Source organism: Rhea pennata, chromosome 2 (assembly GCF_028389875.1).
Source record: "Rhea pennata isolate bPtePen1 chromosome 2, bPtePen1.pri, whole genome shotgun sequence".
Taxonomy (NCBI): domain Eukaryota; kingdom Metazoa; phylum Chordata; class Aves; order Rheiformes; family Rheidae; genus Rhea; species Rhea pennata.
In genome coordinates, this window is record NC_084664.1 from 57,867,970 (window position 1) to 57,887,797 (window position 19,828).

The following is a 19,828-nucleotide window of genomic DNA, read 5'->3' on the forward strand; positions in this document are numbered from 1 at the left end:
CATCTTTAATGGTGATTTCCTTGTGGGTACCAGAGAGAACACAGAAAGGAACCGGGGTGCTGAGAAGCAGAACACCACCACACATGCCTTGTACACACAGCTGACCTCCTGCTAAAGTGCCAGACAACTCACCAGAGCATTGTGTGGACTTCCCAAGGGCTTCGTGAGGCTGCACGATCGACTGAGGAAATAACAGATAAAAATCATAGGCAGATGAGCCCAAAGTCAAAAAAAGAAATACCCCAGCTTCACATACTCATGGATGGCTCTGAGCTGAGTTACATGCAAGGAGTTATTATGGTTCTAGGAAACTGATTGCTGTACTCATCTGTGGATAAAAAAAGTAAAAATGATGTCTAGAATCCTTAGAAAATGAATAGAAAGGGCTAATTAATCTAGGAGAGGACAGGTATCACAAGGAGTAAGTGTTGCAAGTGAAAGCCAAGCCAATTCAACTGAAAAGAAGGCAGGTTGAAATTCAATGAGAACCATTACCCATAGGAACTAATAATTTACCTGTGTATTGGATCTCCATTTCTTCATACTTTCAGATCAAGAAACTGTGCTTTTCTGGAAGATACACTTTGAGCAAAAGCAGGTTCCATTTTAGTCACCTACAAGCTCCTGAGTTCCCCTATTAGAGGATAGAGGGGTGGATGGGTTGTGGTGATCAACTGAGGAACGGTGATCTCCTGCTCTCCCTTCTGTGTTATCCATGAATCTACTAAATCCTTTTGGCTCAGCAGAATGTAGTCTCGATTCCTGCCTAATATAAACTGCAGTGTTGAATAGAATACCCCTGCACCACTAATAAAGAATTCAGTTTTCATATTTGAAATATACTTTTAAGTCTCCTTCATGGAAATGATCATATAAATATGCGTTCTTGAATAAAGTCATTTTCTTCATGACATTTAAAATTCATTCTCAGTAGAGAATGAAGGTAACAGTCACACAGCTTTTATAGAAGGCTGTCTGTTGCTTCAAAGGACTTTTATTCAAAGCTTACCCCAACAATTAACAGGCCAAGCAGAGATTCAGAATGGCCTCTCCCCCCTTAATCTATGTATTGTGGACTGCATTTTAAAAAAATGATTTGTGCATATAATAGTATTTCACTTCCTTCTTTTGAGAAAGAAAATACTCATTTCATAAATGATTCTATAATATTTGTACTTTTCTCTATGTTGAAGTATTTGCCTAAATGAAGGACCTCTGTTAAAGTTTTTGACTTCCATCTGTGTAGATTCTTGATGTTAAATGGTGCTACATAAAAATTTGACAAAAACGCTACAGATGCTTCAGTAGACACTTTCTTTTTCTTCATGTAAAGGCATCAGTCTTACAGATAAAAAGTTGTTGATGCTACTCTTAGTTGCCTAATTTTTGAGAGAAAGCTAAGCTAGCTGTACTGGCATCAGTAGCTAATGAACAAAGGACAGTATGTGCTTCAATACTCTCTGCCACTGCTGTAAACAAAGCAGGTGAGGAGCATTTTCCATTCCCTCTAGGAAAAATTCTTTCTGCAGTGGAAGTCACCGTGTGTGATGACTGTGTATAGATTTTAAAGACAAAAAGCAGGAAGAAATAGCTATCCAAAATGGAGAGGCAGGAGACCCTGAAGAACACGAAATGCAGAGTTGCAGGAATGTAGCAGTATACAATCTCCTTACTGACCAAAACCACAAGCAAGTAGCAGGACTCAAACAGGCAGGAACATTTCAAATCCAGTGATGATATAAAACACAGTAAAAGGTATTGTGTCATTGAAAGGCTGTTGGTTTGTACTCTCCGCTCTGGCTGCAACATCCCAGGATCAATGTTGTTAAACCCTGTCTATAAATCTGTCAGATTGCCCTCTGCTAGATGAGTTAGGTCGCTAAATCATTAGCAAGGTCACTTTCCTTTTTTTTTAATTAGAAAACAATGCACTAATCTAAATTAAATGATTAAATTAGAATGTCAATGCAGACAAGGCATTTGTAATTAAGCAGTGAATTGGAGCAATCAGTTGTACTGTATTAGCTAAAAGATTGGAAAGAGGCATATTAGCAAAGTAGAAGTTAATTAGACAGCTAGGAATTTTCTTGTGTTGCCAGAGAAGAATTGTTTAGAGGTATAAATGTGCAAAGATCACAATCCAAACATAGTGCCAGTGATGCCTATTGATGGTGATGAAGAAAAGTACACCACCACACAGACTGTGGGATTTGTTCTGCGAAGCTGCAGATAGAACTGTATGCTTATGTTCTAGCTGACTTTAACTTTTAATCCAGGGGAGGGAAGAAGGGAAGGGGAGTGTGAAGGCTTTCTCTCCCTTTATGAGCTGTATCCACATTTACTTTCAGATTTTATGCTTCATAAGAGTATGTTCAGGCATATAACCTTGCATCACTGGAAAACCAAAACCAAAAAAAAAAAAAAAAACAGATGGCGTGAGCAAGGTGGGGATTCAGCTCCAAGCTGGACTGAAGGACTGTGGTGTCCACATGACAAGGAAACTTGTCACAGTTAGCCAGTTAGTTAGCCAGTGCTAACTTTTGTGGGAGAGAGGAGTTTAACCCCTCTGTTGTTCCTCGCTTTCCCCCTTCCTACCTTCTGGGCAGTAAGTCTTTGGTAGCAACAAGGGCCTGTGGTTCTTCTTTGTCAGTTAAGCATGAAGCAGAGTCTGTCCTCAAGAACAGGTTTGCCCATCATCCACAACCATGTTAGCATACAAGCCCATTCTGCAGGGGCTGGGGAAAGACATTCTCTCCTGATTTCCAGAGGTCAGTGGAAGCGGAAAAGCTGAGCCCACACTGTGCCTTAGTGCAGCATCCAACATACCTGCTAACACAACTGATTAGATGCAGGCAGGCCAGAGCATGGTCTTCAGCTGCCCACAGACAGTCTGGAAGAAAAAAGCTGTTCCCAGAAGGGCTTCACGTCCACTGAGGCAGCTGCTTATAGCATTCTTCTTGCATCTAAGTTTTATTCTTCTTCCATTGCACGAAATGGATGCTGTAAAGGCCACATGGTGCCCATTGCTGTGGATGTGGAGGTCACAGGATTGGAGCTGCCTAAGCCTGTTCCTGAGCTACAGTTCACAGTGTCAGTAGGCCCATGGCAATGTGTCAAGGAGACAAAAGGAGAAGGGAGAAGATTTAGCACAGCACAGAAAGGACTTGTGTCCTACAAAGGTTTTGGGACAAGACTTAGAGAGGAAGCCAGTGAGAGCAGAAAGGGTAAACCTCAAATCTGTTGCTTAACAAGGTTAGACAAAGAGTATTTGAGAGGGAGGACAGCTAATTTCACAGCCAAAGTTTTCACTGCACCTGTGCAGCTTTAGACCAAAATGTAGGTGTTGTTAAAACTGCACCAATCCCTATGGCATTAGTTGCTGTTGCAGTTAGTACATTGTATATGACCTCCTTGAAAGTTCAGTCATAAACTGCTTGTTTTTAAAGGCAAGAAGGCTTGAGCCAAGATTAGCACATCAGTCTATTAAATATTGCAGGCTTGACTTTGTTCTCCCTGACACTGGCATAAGCCTCTTACACTCAGCAGATACATACCAACATAAAATGGATGCAAGTGGAATCATAATTGCATGATGGATCAAAAAGTTCACCATACACTTTCCCAGCAGTTTTGTGTTTTCAGTTACAGTGTATTTAATTAGAATCATTAGAATTTTTCCTTGTTTAACCTGTGTATTGACTAGTATCAACTGCATTGTCTGGTATCTTGTTACATATAAACATTTTATACTTTACATGTTCCAAGGCAACATGCCAGTCACATTTAGCTTCTTGGTTTTCATTTCTGTCCAGTTGGAAGACCTGGCATTTGGCTGTAGCACTGAAAGTGGATTGGCACTATTTGCTTGGACACAAAGCTGAGCATTTAAAATATTGGAGTATGGGCAATTTCTTCCTGAAGTGGTTGCCAACTACTACAATTTGTTCAGTGAGAAAGAAGCAGAGATCAGCCCAGTAGAATGGCAATTGGAGTCCATATGCATCTTATCCTGATACAGAGTTTACTTGCACTGATTTTATATCAGCACACCTCTGTTGGCTTCACTATGGCCATATCCTTAAGGAACATATGTATGAAAGAGGCAAGTTCCCCCAAGCTTGCAGAAGTCTACATACAGTTACCCAGCAAGTGATGATTTACTGAAGATAGGTTGCCAGACCTCATTATATGTCTCTTGTTAACCTCCTGTTTGAGCATTTTCCCACTGTTTAATATATCTCCCTTCCTGGCGTGATTCCCTTAACTAGATAGAGTGTGTAGGACAATGGTGTTCTTTAAATTAAGTACTTAAGTTAAGCAGTAATTGTAAATTTATTTTTTATTTGTTACTGTTCTTTTTATCTACTCTTATGTTCTTTATTCAGTGTATGCACTTCAACTTCTATTTCTAATAACGCAAGTTAGGCAACCCCCCCCCAATACACACACACACTTTGGGATAAGATAGTCCTTTTTTTGCTGTCGTCTACATAGGTATATCTTTCTCATGTTATTCGAATATTAAATTTCTCTTCAGCAATGCTGAGTGAATATCTTGCAATTCTTTGGGGGTTTTTTGTATGTTATAGAAATTTTATTTCATTGAACTAAAGAACTCCATCGCCATAAGCCCTATATTAACCTGCATTTACTTCTAGATTCTGTTGTCTTCACAGCAGTATAGAAGAGTTGTAATAGCTAGGGATAACTGTGTCCCTTCATTTGGAAGCCCAGCATTACTTGTTTTTTTTAAGCTGGCTGAAGCGTAAAGCCATAATTTCTGTGCAAGCTTTCTGTCCTTCAGACAGTCAGCATCATGAACCTTTCTGAAAGTCACAGAAGTGAAGATCAGAAGCTTTTTTTTTACTGACTAATGCACTGCTGACAGTCCAGTTTTCTCATTTTCCTCCTTTCGTCCATTGTTGTAGGCCTCCGAAGTCTCACGGAACAGAGGAGTTACTCTCCTGGCCAGACCAGGCAATAGTCTTGTAACAGCTATTCGAAACCAGCACCATCATGAGACTTTACCTCTGGGTAAGCCAGCTTTATGTTTTCATTTTTAAGCAGTGCTCACAAAGATACTTTCTAAGACTACTCATCAACCACATCCACTGCTTCATTATGCCCTGTGCCTCGCTAGATATGCCGTCAGCGTGCCCCAGCACTGACATTGTGAACTCCACAAGGACTCCTCACTGGTAAAGAAAAGCCTCTGTGTTTTGTTTTCTTTTTTCCCTTTCCAGCTTACAATGACAAGATTGTTGCGTTTCTACGCCAACCCAACATTTTTGAGATGCTGCAGGAGCGTCAGCCCAGCTTGGCCAGAAATCATGCACTCAGGTAGTCTTTCTTGCAGACTGCTGAAACTAGCTTCTGAGAGTTACTTATGTAGTGGGAAAAACAAATTCTAGTTGCTGTAATAAAAAGGATGAACTCAGACTCCAGATAAAACTTTCACCATTAAAGAGTAGGCATGGACTACCAGAACCTATGCAGTTGTTATACTTATTTTCTACAACTGCCCAAGAAATAAAAAGAATGAAAGTAACTGTGGGCAAATAATGACAAATCTATTATCCACTCTAAATATTACTCAAAAGCAGAAACTTGTGTGGATAAACAGGCTTCATCTATAATTATCACATTGCTTTTCAGAAGACAGGGGTAAAATTGTGACTCAGTGGAAGTGAACAGCAAAGCTTCCAGTTACTTCAGTAGAGCCAGGATTTTACCCCATGGTTGGATTTATACATCCATGCCGTAAACATAGTCACTCTAGATTTTGTGAAGAAATAGGAATATTATGAAGTAGGTTTTGCTGCTCTTCACTTTTCTTCACTGATGACTTAATATCAGTCCTTTCCAAAGTAATCAAATTATATCTTCACCTCTCTTATGTTTTTTAACCTAGTAGGTTAAAAAAAAAAAAAAAAAGGAACCAAAAAGCCAGTACAATTTTGGATGCATTGTAATCCCAAAGCTTAAATTAATTGTTTGGGCCTGGAAACTGAACTGATGTTAGTCAGTCCCAGTTAGCAGTGCCAGCAAGACTGACCCAAGCATTTATTATGTGCAACAAATAGTAAAGCTGTAGGTTGCTGGGGGCAGGGGGAGCTAAAGGAGGGAAGGAGAAGAACCTTCAAGTTTCTCCACTGCATTTTCTGCTGATAGCCCTCTTGGCTTGTCATTTACCCATGAGGGCCAGACAAAGAGTTCTTTGGATGTAGGGATTAGACTTGCTTCCTGGGGGAATGAATACACGCAAATAAAATTAGGGAGCGAAAATGCTTCCAGTAGTCAAGATTTCTGTAACTGAGAATTTTTTATCTCACCGTAAAATTATTCCAGACTATTATTTTTTAACAGCTGTAATCTGAATTCTCATTCCTCAGAGAACAGATGATGCTTTTATCTCCTTTGGAGCAGAGAACAAAATTGACTAGTGATAGGGACTAGACAGCTTAGCCAGTGTGTAATGAGATTTGTAACAGGATATTGAGCCCTTCACCTCCAGGTCATTGCTTTGATTATAGCTGCGGTCAGGAGTGATCCAAAGCTACCATCTGATGCCTGTGCAGTAGCCTTTGTGCAATGGGCCTGTTGGTCTTATGCAAAATCTTAGGAGAAAAATGATCATCTTTTACAGGGCTTGATTCTTCAAAGCATTGTAGCCCCACCCAGGAAGGTCCTAAAATGTATGCTTGACTTGAGGTAGAAAACTTTGACTTGATATTAGAATAAGTATTCTTGGATCATCTAATGTTTGAAAAGCACAGTGATAGAGTGGGGTTTAGCTCTGTATCTTGCAGGGACCTACCCTTCTGGTAGAATCCTATCCTACACTTCCCACTCTTATTGGCATTTGTTATATGACAAAGTATATAATTTTATACATATGCTATATAACCTCTCTGTGACCTATTGATATCAAGTATTTGTTAGAGTTGTCATTTGCTAACTAGGACTGACAAGGTAAAGGAAGGGGTATTATGGGAAACTGTTACAGCAAACTGGTGTGTGAGTTGTAGCCTTACCTAAGGAAAAGTCAGTGGCATAAGCTACAGTGCTACACATGAGCTCAGAGGACTAGGAATCATTCTGTTTTCTAAAGTATGATATAAAATCTCGTGCTTTAGGGTCAGGAAATAGAGTGATATAAATAAAATCCTTCTTACAAGTTTGTTTAATGAGATTAGAAAATGAATCAGGGCACTTAGGATGTTTGCCATTTTTGAAAGGAGAGAAATAAGAACTGACAAAATACTAAGGAGTAATAACTTTATCCGTAGTTCATGCTTTGATAATGGCATGTTTTCTTCTTTTTTTTCCCCCCTTGCTTCTCTTGTCAATACTATAATTTATGTTTCAGGGAGAAGATCCATTACATTCGGACAGAGGGTACACATGGGCTTGAAAAGTTGTCCTGTGATGCAGATTTAGTAATTCTCTTGAGGTAATCAATTTGACCAAAAGCATAATATTGTTACTTATGCTGCCAAAGATTCTGGCTGGTTTTTCAACATAATTGAAAAGATTTTGTTAAATCTTCCGGGTCATTTATTCTTAGAATAGGATTTCATTGTTACTGATAGCCACGCAAAATAATTCCACTGGAGTACATCAGTCAAATCCTACTTTCTGGCAGCCATCCTCCAGTGATGCAGTGAACTCCATCACCAGTTAGCAACTCGATTATATGGCTGTTATGATCAAATAGCAGATGAAGAAATGTTCAATCAAAGAGTTTCCTTTTAACGGAAACATTCTTGTTTCCTATATTCAAAAAAGAGGAAAACATCTTGCCTTTCTCTGTACAAGAAAAGAATGTAACTGTTTGTGAAACTGCTAGTTCTACCACTACAGTGTTGCCTGCACAAGCATTAAATGTTTAATAAAATTCACTTTATTCTTCTTTGTTGCTTGTGACCATGCCTGATTTAGGAAATTTGTGGGTTTTATTAATCCATGAAGTCAGACATCTATGCAAACTTCTTACTACAGCAGGCTTGCACCGAACTGCATATTTATATTCCTTCATCTGATGAACGTGAACCAAACCCCTTTCTATCATTTTTCCACACAGCCTTTTTGAAGAGGATATTATGTCCTATATACCACTGCAGGCTGCCTTCCATCCTGGTTACAGTTTCTCTCCTCGCTGTTCACCCTGCTCATCACCTCAAAATTCTCCAGGTAAGGAGAGGGGAACATAATACAAAACCTTGCATTTGTGGTATTTCTCTACCTAACAATTACAAGGAGACAAGTTGAGAACCAGTGTAAATTCTCACTCTGTTGATTTCAGTGTCCTCTTTGAGTCTGAGCCAAACTGCTTTGTGCTGAATCTGTTGCTGTTGCTGTTATATTTTTGTTGAAATGTTTGGAAAACAGAGTTTAGGAATTATCCATATAGAAGAAAATATTGTTCTGCTTTTCAAATAGTCGGGAAAGATTAGTACAAGAAGAGAATAATGATCTCCAAATGTAACTCACTGACGTGGAAATACATTCATGGATACTGACATGAGGTGACAGGAGCAAAGAGCAACTTCCAAATTACAGGTGTATCACAATACTTCAGTAAAGTTAACTCCTATGAAATACTCCTATGAAGTTAACTCTCCTCTGCACTGTGTTCTAAAGACTTTACTTCTTCCCAAGACTCATCCTTTAAGACCTGAGGGGATCATCTTGAACATTTGTCTGACCTCCTGTGTTGAGTGCATTAACCTAGGTTTGACAGGACACACATTTTCCAGAAAATATGCTGTCTGAAAATGTTATTTCCAGCTGTGATGTGTCTTTGTAGTTATTGTTTATGCTATAGAAATTTGAGGAGCAAATGCCTCCATTTTGCCAAGCTACGCAACCCTTACCGCAGCCTCACTGCATGACTGTGTCCAGTGGCCATTTTGAGAGAATGGACAGAAATATGATCTTAAGAAATCCAGTTTTGGCTGAGGCTTTTAAAAGCCCATTTAAATTACCTGGTTTCAAACAAAGTTTATGGGCAAGAGATGTCCAGGTCTCAGAGGTGGCTTAGGAAATTTTGTTGTTGGTTGGTTGGATTTTGATATGTAGAAATCAAACACTGAACCCTTGTCTATAGGACAACGATATTTTGTGAGACTGTCCTATTGTCATTACTGAGTTGTAGTAGTAACACCATTGTAAATACCCTCATCTCCTGTACATCAGGATAGGTCAGAAACAAGTCTCCTGCAAGACAAAACCAGAAGTATTTGGCCAGTACATTAGTCAGGAGTATGTTAAAAGAACTGTGGGAGCTTTTACCTCTTGTGAAAAGATGAGAAGGGCAAATACTAATTTCAGATGACATACTGCCTACTTCTTTATTTCTGCTGCTGGTTACATAGCCCACGAGAACCATTCTCTTATGTCATGGGGAAAAATGTCTAACAGAAGAAAAGAAGTATCCCAAGGGATTCTCTTTGCACAGCATGTAAATATGCCTTTCTGTTTTACCAGCAGAGACAATTAGTAATGTCTTCCCTCCTGGCGATCAAGACTGTGCTTCCACTAAATGTGATTTTTTTTGTGTGTGTGTGCCTTCCTATGGAGGATTTTCTGCCAGGTTTCTCATTAAAAAGGCTTGTTTTTATTGTCTTCTCTAATGAGATAGGGAAATGGGATTTCATGGATCCATTCTTTGACCCTTTATGGCATGACACTTGTTTATACAAAAGGACTAATCAGCTGCTTTGAGAATGCAGACTTCAAAACAAAACACATCCCAAATTGCTGAAAATCTGCTCTGTGTGTGAATCATAATAGGAAAATGTAGCATTTCTTCCTTACAGAAGTCCTTCTTGAAGCCACAAAGGGTTTTTGTGTTGATGGCTGGAAATGTTTAATATACAGTCACATTAACTCTGGGAAACCCGATTCTCAGCTTGGCCACAGCGCTAGCCGCAAGATAGAGGCATTACTTTGAGCTCCAGAGGTTTAATCCTGCCAAGTAATGAGATCTCCTATACAATGCAGAGGAGAGAGATCTCTTAAAAGTGCGAAAGGGAGAGAAAACCTAAAACCAGTGACAATCACCAGGAATTATGCACATCAATCTCATGCCTTACTGATCCCTGAATTTCCATTCAGATTAATCATAGGTTGAAGGCTCAGGCAATAAAGACAGATTAACCATTTCATTAGTGAGCAGTTATCACGCCTGGAAGTCATTGGAATCACTGGATTGTAAGAGCAACTTCATTAATGTCAGGTAGAACATAAAATAACTTGTGCACAAAAATCCTTTGCATGCATGTAAAAAGTTCCTATTGCATTTGATAGCCAGTACTGTGTGGAAGCAACAGCTGCATGGTTTGGAATGATTTAAAGTCTGTTACACTTAAGGAAGCTGTTCTTTTTCCCATCAGGACTACAGCGAGCAAGTGCAAGAGCACCCTCTCCATATAGGAGGGACTTTGAAGCCAAGCTACGTAATTTCTATAGAAAACTTGAAGCCAAAGGATATGGGCAAGGTCCAGGTAAAATTAAGTGAGTATTATGACAAGTCTTGCAAATAGTCTAGAGCAGCATAACTTGGTCTTTTATCATTATCCATGAATCACTGATAGAGAATGGGAAATGCACCAGAGTGCAGTTCATAAATCAGTCAAGACAAGATAAGACCTTAATATATTCTGCAAAAGAGTGATTTTCAAGAGGCTTTCTATTTAACAGATATGTTGGTATTCTTACCTACGATTTCCTTGTAGGAAAATCATCCATTCAGAAAAATGTCCATGGTAATGAACTAGTCATTTCTACCAGTATTACTACATCAATATAATAATGGAATAGCTCCAAATCCTTTGAATCTACACATCAGTATAACTCAGGGCCAGAGCCTGACTGTACAGATCTTAGCTCGTCCATGTGGGTTTGACTTTCAGTAGCTCTTTTTGTTGGTAATCCTCCTGGATTTGAACTAGGAACATTTCTGTCCCTGTTCATGTATTCTAGAGATCTTTTCTCTGAGACACTCTATCACTGGGTTTTGAGTTTGCTTCCCAGACAGCCTAGTAGTTGGCTTGTGACTCTGTTCCTACTTGTGCTTGTCCAATTATCCTACTTGGCTAAAGGACTGTATGTTTCTAAGGTATTTCCTGGGCATCTGGTTGAATTTATGCATCAGATTAGCTTCCTATCAAATCACATCTGTTTTGGGGAGGGAAAAAAAAGCCTGAAACCAGGCAATTTATTGCAGGCAAACGTCATCAACAAAATATTCCTACAGAGCTGGGGAGTCCTAGTCATTGGTTATCCCTTTTCAGAGTCCTGTTAAATGGATCCAAGGCAGACACAAAATACGTTCCAAAAGGTCTGTTTTAAAATGTCCATGACATATGAAGAAGCAGGATTTCTTGCATGGATGGTGTTTAAATGCACTATTCATTAAGTTGTTTTAGAGGCTGGCAGAGGAGTGAGAGGTGTGTTGTATATCAGAGGCTGATACTCCCTTTGCTTTCCCTGCTACAGAAGTAGTAATTTCATGGACATTCACTGGATTAAATCCAGGGAGAGTTTGAGGCCAGTCCCAGAACAATGTCACTTCATACACACAGGAGACTCAACCCCCTCTACAGAACTGAGTTATATATATATATAGGATGGTACAGAGAGCCTTTTAGCAGTACAGCTACCCTTTGAACCTAATCACAGCATTGTGAATAAATTCACCTGTGAGGCATATAGACACCCAGAAGGAAGCAACTCACTGAAAACCCATAATGGTCAACTAGCTTTTGCATGAGTGGACGCAAATTTATCAACTTCTTTGGGAATGAATCTCTCCCTTTACCAGTTCTTGTTTACCTTCAACCTCACCTACTCACACAAGATTCAATCATTAGATCTCTATTTCTGCCTCCCTTTGCAGGTTAATTATACGACGTGATCACTTGCTCGAAGGCACCTTCAACCAGGTGATGGCCTATTCACGCAAGGAGCTCCAGCGGAACAAACTCTATGTCACATTTGTTGGAGAAGAAGGGTAGGGAACTGCTAACTATTATCAGTTGTCAAGTAGCTGTTATATTGCAAAACATGGCAAGAATCAGCCAAAACTTAGCCTCTCTTGTTATGTGTTATTTCTTTATTTTAGTTTTTGTTTTATATCTGAGTAAGTGATCCATCTCAATTAGCTCAAGCATCTATTAACAATCCAAATTGCAAAAATGCTTCAAGTCCCTATGGTACCTTCCATCTAGATGCCTCAAAGTGACCCTGTAAGTGGTTAAACCTAATGTTATCCTGCTGCTGTAGATATTTTTATTGTATGGAAGGTGAAACAAACTACAGATCTGTGGTTACATACTGAATCACTCTCAGGACTAAAATCAAAGACCAGGCCTTTATCCATTTTATTACTATATTTCTTCAAAATAGATATTTTTTTGGTTCAAAAATTTTTGCTTTGCATGTCATCTGATGATCATTTGTTAGCCATATGTGGACTTCTTGTTTCTGATGAAGTGAGAAGCATGAATGCTGTTAAAATATCAGTCCTTGCAGTTAATTCACCCAACCGAAAAGCTGAAAGCAATAGAATTCTCTCAGGGAGGCCTTTTCTCAGGAGACTTTCTGCTGATCATACAAACCCAAGAGCCATTCATGTATGTTTAAGTAAGCTACTGACCTTTTGTTTCCATATCTATATAGAACCTTTCAAAGTCACCCTTGCTCACCTCCAGAGCTACATTATAACTGAGGCTTAATCTGTATGTTTTTATAATGAAAAGACCATTGTGCTTATTTCCAATGTTTCATATAACAAAGCCTTGAAATTCTATTTCAAAAAAAAATTTTAAAAAACAGGGATAGCATTTCAGGATGCTGGAATAGTTTCAATTTGAAAGGTATTAGAACAATAAAACTCAGGGACAGCCATTAGAGGGTCCAGCAGCCGCTAACACTGTCAGCTCTAAAGTAGCATAGCATGTCAAGTGAAAAGCTTCTGTATAGCTGAATTTGTCTGGAGATATGTTAGGTGCAGTGGAAAATAAAAATCATCAATCTCAAAGTGAGTTGCTCGCAGTGACATCAGTAAAAGAGGATTTTTTAACTCTACTTTTTATACTTCACAGATTCAGTATCATCTAATGAAGGCCTTCTTTTACAACTGGTTTTGCCACTGGCTTGCAAGTAATGCATAAATATGCAAGGTAGCTCAGTTTGTGTTTTGGAGCAGCATTCTAGTGTGCCAACACTGGCCAAGGTCATGTTGTTTTCCCCACGTCTCTGATAACTTTGTGTACTCTATAACTCTAATAACTGAGTTAATGTGTTGCTCATAAATGTAGTATTTAGTCTCTTCTTGGATGTTTCTGAATAGAGACAGGTATTGTTTGCACTTCTTTACTCCAGCCATCTTGAGTCTTATCCTAGCATCTTAATGTCTATTGAGCCAGATTTGTTACACGTTTTACATTAGTGGTTCAAATGGGTTTATTACCATCCTCTTTGCCATTGTGGCTTTAGTCTTACCACATGCTTCTCTGGTTAAAGCTACTAAAGTACTGCATCTCCAAAAGTAACACAGGAAGAAGATATGCCAACCTGCCCTTTATCTTCCTTCTAGTTGCACAAATCATTCCGTCCCTTGTGATTACACTTCCATAACTTCAAGCATATTGTATTCTGATCCAGCTGCACAGTTTTCCATTTATTTTGTCTCTGTTAAGTAGAAGTAGTCCCTGCCTCAGAAACTATTTGGCACACGTGATACATGTCTACAAATCATTCATTGTTATTGCTACATGGAGATTTATATTAGATTGAAAAACTTACCTACCATTATTACAGGACGATCTGTTTTTAATAAATCCATCACAGTTAGGATTAATGTATTCATGAAGCTTTTTTCTTCTTTTAAGTTGAGATAATTGGAAACAGCTTAATTTAAAAGTTGGGGTTTAAAAAAAAGGAAAAGAAAGTGACCCTCTGCAGAGTAAAATCATGCAAATGAACAGCAAAGCACAACTTAAGGTGTACCACACATTTGAAACAATCAGAAAACTGGAAGAGTACAGCTGAAACAATTGAGGAATTACTAACCTATCTTAAAAGATATAGTTCTGTTGGGACTTGGTCTTACTAAGCATTGAGCTGTAGGTTATACACTGTAAGAAAGTATTCTTGGGATTAGATGGCATCTTTGGTTACTTCTAAGTGTAGGAGAATAAGAATCATTTCTACTGCTCTGTCTGGGCTATCCAATCCGTGAAGCCAAGTGTTCATAGGCAGTTCAGACCCACTCACTGAAAAGCAAAAAGTGGGAAGAGCTTTTGCCCTTGGGTAGCCATTGCGCCAAGGCAAGGCTGAGCTTTGTATCTCCGATTTCACAGAATCACAGAACAGTTGAAGTTGGATGGGACTTTTAAAAATCATCTTTTCCAATCTCAAGCAGGGTGACCTAGAGCAGATTGGCCAGGACTCTGCCCAGATGGCTTTTGCGTATCTCCAAGGATAGAGATGTCACAACATCTCTGGGCAACCTGTTCCAGTGCTCAGTCACTCTCAAGTAAACAAGTCTTTTTCTCATGTTCAGATGGACCTTGCTGTGTTTCAGTTTGTGCCTGTTGCCTCTCATGGGCACCACAGAAAAGTCTCCATCTCTCTCTTGTACTGGGGAGCCCAGAGCTGGATCGAGCGCTTCAGATGCAGCCTCAGCAGGGCTGAGTAGAGGGGAAGGGTCACCTCCCTTGACCTTCTGCCAATGCTTTTTCCTAATGCAGCCCATGATGCTCATGGCTTTCTTGGCTACAAGGTCCCATTGTTGGTGCATGGTCAACTTGTTGTCTACCAGGACTCCCAGGTCCTTCTCCACAGGACTACTTTCCAGCATGTTAGCCCCAGCCTGTATTGGTGCATTAGATTATTTCTCCCTAAATGCAGGGTGCTGCACTTCATGAGGTTCCTCTCTGACCATCTCTCCAGCCTGTCAAGATCCCTCTGAATGGCAGCACAGACCTCTGGTATATCAGCCACTTCTCCCCATTTAGCATCATCAGCAAAACTTCTGAGGGTGTGCTCTGTCCCATCAACCATGTACAAATTTTGTGAGAGGAGATATAACATGTTTGAAATGTCTGACTGCACAAGGATAAGCGTTAGACAGCAGCCAATGTAGGCAAAAATCAAGAAATTCACTTAACTAGGAGTTGAACTAATTTTTTTTCTATTCTGTTCTTTTCTAGGTTGGACTACAGTGGCCCATCCCGAGAATTCTTCTTCCTACTGTCTCAGGAGCTCTTCAATCCCTATTATGGGCTGTTTGAGTATTCAGCCAATGACACTTACACTGTACAGATCAGTCCCATGTCTGCCTTTGTTGAAAATCACCTGGAATGGTAAGAACATTTTATGCAGAATTGAAGAATCCTTTCACAGTCATACAGAAATGGAGATGCAAAGCACAAAGGCTCTCGGTTTAGACTGGACTACACATAAATATTATTACTGCTTTGGGGAAGAAATGAGAAGCAGATTGGGAGAAAGAAGAGAGGGAGTAAGTGTAAATACAATAGCAGGCCCTGAAAAAGGTGTGATCAGGTGCAATTATTAAAATGTCCTATTCTCAGTACTTGAGATGTGATGTTTGCATGCCTCTGTGTGTACATAAAAAGGATGGGGAGAAGAGCTTTACTTAATCCAGGCCTCCTCTCCTTAGTCCCTTTCTAAGAATAACATGTGTGATCTTTCTATACATCAAGGAGCATTGTGCTTGGAAGCTATGCAGTGCCCTCGAAGAACCTACTGCCTTTCTATACCTACTATAGGCCTTAAAAAATAAGTGGTGAAAGCACTCCCTCTTTTCTCCCCTGACAGTGTCTCTGCTTCTGAATGGCAAGGCTGGTAGAGATATCAGGCTCTTCAGTCTATTGTACAAGCATGGAAATGGACAAGTTGCTGATCTTTGTTTTTATAAAAAATTCTGAGGGTACATTGTGATCTCTTTATTTTTCTCCCTGCCTCTAGATCTCTCTGTCTTTGGGAGTTGTTTTCCCTTTGATAATTTAAGATGTGGTTCAGTGAACTGGGCTGCCAACCCTGGGCATCGTTTGAGTCCTTGCGGGATTTCATTGTGTCAAAGAAACACCGACACATGGGTTTCCTATGATGTTTTTCTTTGTCTAACCAGTCTTACTGACACCCCTCAGAGATCCTTTTTGTAAGGCAGTTTAGGCCCCTTCTGAATTGCAAATAGCACATGTCTATCTGTTCTTATAAACCATTCCCCTTTTGCTTTGGCTTACTGTGGGCAGAAGATCAAGAACAACTAAATGGTTATATGCACCATCACTTCTCATAAGGTTGCAGTAGAGAAAAGAGATGTTGCTAGGACCTAGCAGTGGTCTCTGAGCTGTTTTTTGTATTATCAATCCCAGCAGTGGAGCCTAATGCTGACAATGATCCTTGCATTAGACTGTTTCTACACTGACATTAGCAGGAAGAGAGTGGCTCGGATCTTAGAGCTCTTTTGTATCCCACTGCAGTCCGTTGGTTAAGCATTAGGCAATGGCTGTCCCAGCTTGTAATAGAAAATTCAACTTGTCCTACATTTGATTTCACAGGCAGTATTGATAGACTCCTGATTTTGGAGGCTGTGTTTGTGAAGATGCGTTTTGGTCCCAGGCTACAGGATTATCAAGGAGATGCAGAGCCAAGATCATTTTAGCCCACACTGTGAGCTACCTGGACATGGGCCTGCTTCTCCAGGAGTGTTTGAAATAGGCCCTGCCTCTTCTCTAGTACAAATACTGTCTCTGTGAACAGAGTTCAGCTGCAGTTTTCTCATCAAAAGTGATAAACTCTGCTGCAAGAAGCATATACTTTGCACCGTCTCCTTGCTTTTTCCTTCTCTTCATTGAGAGATTTCAGCTGGGAAGAGGCAGATTTTAAAGATATCCTGAGCATATAGAAAGGTAGAAAGACATGTAATAGGATTTTCTATAGCAGTTAGCACTAATTCAGAAATCAGTAGCATTTAGACACCTTGGATAGTATTCCTCCAGATACATTTATCTGTACTGGCCCTTCTTGTTTTCAGAATGTTATTTGGCATTTGGACATTTGGGGCTTTTTTGTTTGTTTGTTTGTTTGTTTTTTAAGAAAAGAGAAATGAAGTCCCTTGACTTGCAGAGTAAAATAAATGCTGCAAAGAAAGAGGTTTGTACATAAAGCAGTGTAAATAGGGCAAGATTGCAGAACCCAAGGGAAAGATAAGCAAACTAGCAAATGCTAAGTAATACTTCTTGAACCTGTTATGGAAATAATTGTTCAAGACCAGCGGATTATAGGTTAAGTCTGATAGGTTTCACAGTTGGCTTTTGGATATCTAGACATTCCAAATATTTTTTCATGCTGTGTGTGTTGACTGATCACAGCTATACTTATGTAGCCCTAGAGCACTTTATTCAGAAGTCTATGTAGTCAGCTAAGACAGAATTGGACCAAGGTTGTTAAAACTCAACAAATATAATTCTTCTAGTAAGGGTATATAGGCTAACTTCTCTGAGGATAGTGTACTAACATGCTTGTGATCATTTGTCCATGAGAAATGGGATTTTCTAAAGTTCTCAGCATTTTTCTGATGTTGGTGTCATCCAAGTTGATGCTAAAACTTCTGTTGCTACAATTTACCTGTTGATAGGATTCCAGCAGAGCCTTCTTGCTCTCCAACATGCCACAAATGAACAATTTTTTCCCATTCCCAACTCTGTTATGAGACATCAGTTAACATACATGGATGAATCAATTTTGAGGGTCTTAATGTCACAGAGTATTAATATTTCTAGTCTTTTTCAAAGCTTAAAGTTTGATGTCAGTCACTGAAAGCACATAACCACAATTGTTTCAGATTTATAAATTTCTTGAATTATATGCCTTTCAGTACTGTAAAGCTTATCATTTATATGGAACTAGTCCTTGAAATGTTTTTCTGTATAGTAGTTCTGCAAGATCTGTCAAGACATGGATACAACAAAAAACAGCTCTAGGAAGAAAAGAAATAACAGAAATTCCCACAGCATTAGTTTACATTTTCTCTTAAGTGAACAGTAGTGAGTTTGAGATAGAACATATCTGTGAACATGTGAAGATGTGAAGTGTTGTTCATACTGGCAGAATTGAGAAATTCACTGTTCTATTTCCCTGGCCTAAAAGTTACAGCTCTGCCCCTGTTAATGGCTTATTTCATGCCTTACTCTGTACAAACAACATTCTGAGCCCAAAATGAGCACATCAAAGCACAGAGTAGTTGTACGTTTGCCAAGTGAAAAAAAAAAGACATAATGACTGGAAAATATTTCTCATTTATGGAGAAACTGAGATTTAACACCTTTTCTGCAAGCATCCATTGAATAAGACTTTTTCCTTCAGTTCACATATGTGCATGCTAAAGACAAAATATAAAATATCGCATATTTTCAAATGTTAAAAAATAGTTTAAAAAACCCTATATCTCAAACAACACATTTACATTTCTGTAGGTCTAAAATGTTTCATGATACACACTTTTATCTGCCTGCTATAGGATGTACCTCATTCATAGCCAGAACAGTTTCTTTTAATCCATGCCAGTAATGAACATTTGTCTAATTAGATTAGACATTCTGTCTAATTTAATTAACATATATAAGTCTTTGCCTGAATATTTGAAAGCATCTTCTAAAGTACTGTGTATTCCCACTGCTTAAGGTAATCTTACCTTCCCAAATAAGTGGGCAAAATGTGATGGCAGGCATATTATTTCACTGAGAAGAATATTCTTCTCTTTGTCCTTGGTCAGGTGTTTCGGGCAACTGAAATGGGGTTAGTGACTTAAGAATCCATCTCAGGTTTTATTCAAGCTCTAATGCATGCTGAGAGACAGAGCAGTGGGGAATATTAAACATTTCTTAAACAACCTGCAACAAAGTTAGAGGTAATATTCAGTAAAGCTCCTGGTCATTACCATAATGCTGAGTTCTTATATACTAATAAAGGCTCCCAGTAGCCTGCCACATTAGCTTCTCAATTCCTCCCTACAAATACAGTCCTTTGAAAGATTTCAGAGTGGCTTTCCATTACATGCAGCATTGAAGCACTGGGGTCCAAGATCCCAGTATTATTGGATATACAAAGATACTTGTGCTCTGGTGTGGTTTCTGACACTTTCTTCCTCTTATGACATTCAGGATGATGAAATCTGTCAGATTAATTTTAAATAGGGCTCTTACGGTATAATGTTGACATTTATCAGCAAACCTCTGGAAAAGGCAGGTAAGAACCATCTCTGTTGTAGGGAAGGAAAGACTTTGGGGGAGTAAACTTCTAACTCCCTCAGACACTTCAGATTTAAGTTTGCTATGAGCTGTGATGCTTCTTAATTTTGGCTTCTGTAGATAGAAAGGGAAGACAGGGCACCTTTCTCTTGAAGATAAGGTAAATAGGACATCCAGTCCTATTTGGGCAGGGTTTTTATCCCTGACTGAAGATTTGGTTGAATATTATGGTCCGCCTTCTCACCAAAACTAAGTAAATGAATGAATGATTGGATGGATAAATCAATCTTGAGAGAAAAAGAATTCTATATCTAAACAGCATAGTAGACAGAGGTAATGTGTTTCTAAATCCTGTGAAAACAAAAGCTAGTTCCAGACTTTGCATAGACTCAAATCCTCCTATGGGTCACCAGTTACACTCCCTATCTTCTTCATGGTGCTTTTTCAATGGATCTACGAAATTGTTAGCATCTGTTCACTGCATCTCAGTCAGTCAGTATTGTAACAGAATGATTTGTCTAACCATGCTGTGATACACA

At 39.2% G+C, this 19,828-nt stretch overlaps 1 protein-coding gene across 1 annotated transcript in view; it reads left to right on the forward strand.

Annotated features, from left to right (window-relative positions):
- Positions 1-19,828, forward strand: part of HECW1 (HECT, C2 and WW domain containing E3 ubiquitin protein ligase 1) — a 177,678-nt gene that overhangs the window by 128,653 nt on the left and 29,197 nt on the right. Inside the window, exons 15-21 of the mRNA XM_062567920.1 lie at positions 4,929-5,034; positions 5,244-5,340; positions 7,370-7,453; positions 8,084-8,193; positions 10,398-10,518; positions 11,903-12,016; positions 15,222-15,374. Coding sequence (XP_062423904.1) covers positions 4,929-5,034; positions 5,244-5,340; positions 7,370-7,453; positions 8,084-8,193; positions 10,398-10,518; positions 11,903-12,016; positions 15,222-15,374 — 785 coding nt within the window. The remainder of the gene's footprint in view (positions 1-4,928; positions 5,035-5,243; positions 5,341-7,369; positions 7,454-8,083; positions 8,194-10,397; positions 10,519-11,902; positions 12,017-15,221; positions 15,375-19,828) is intronic.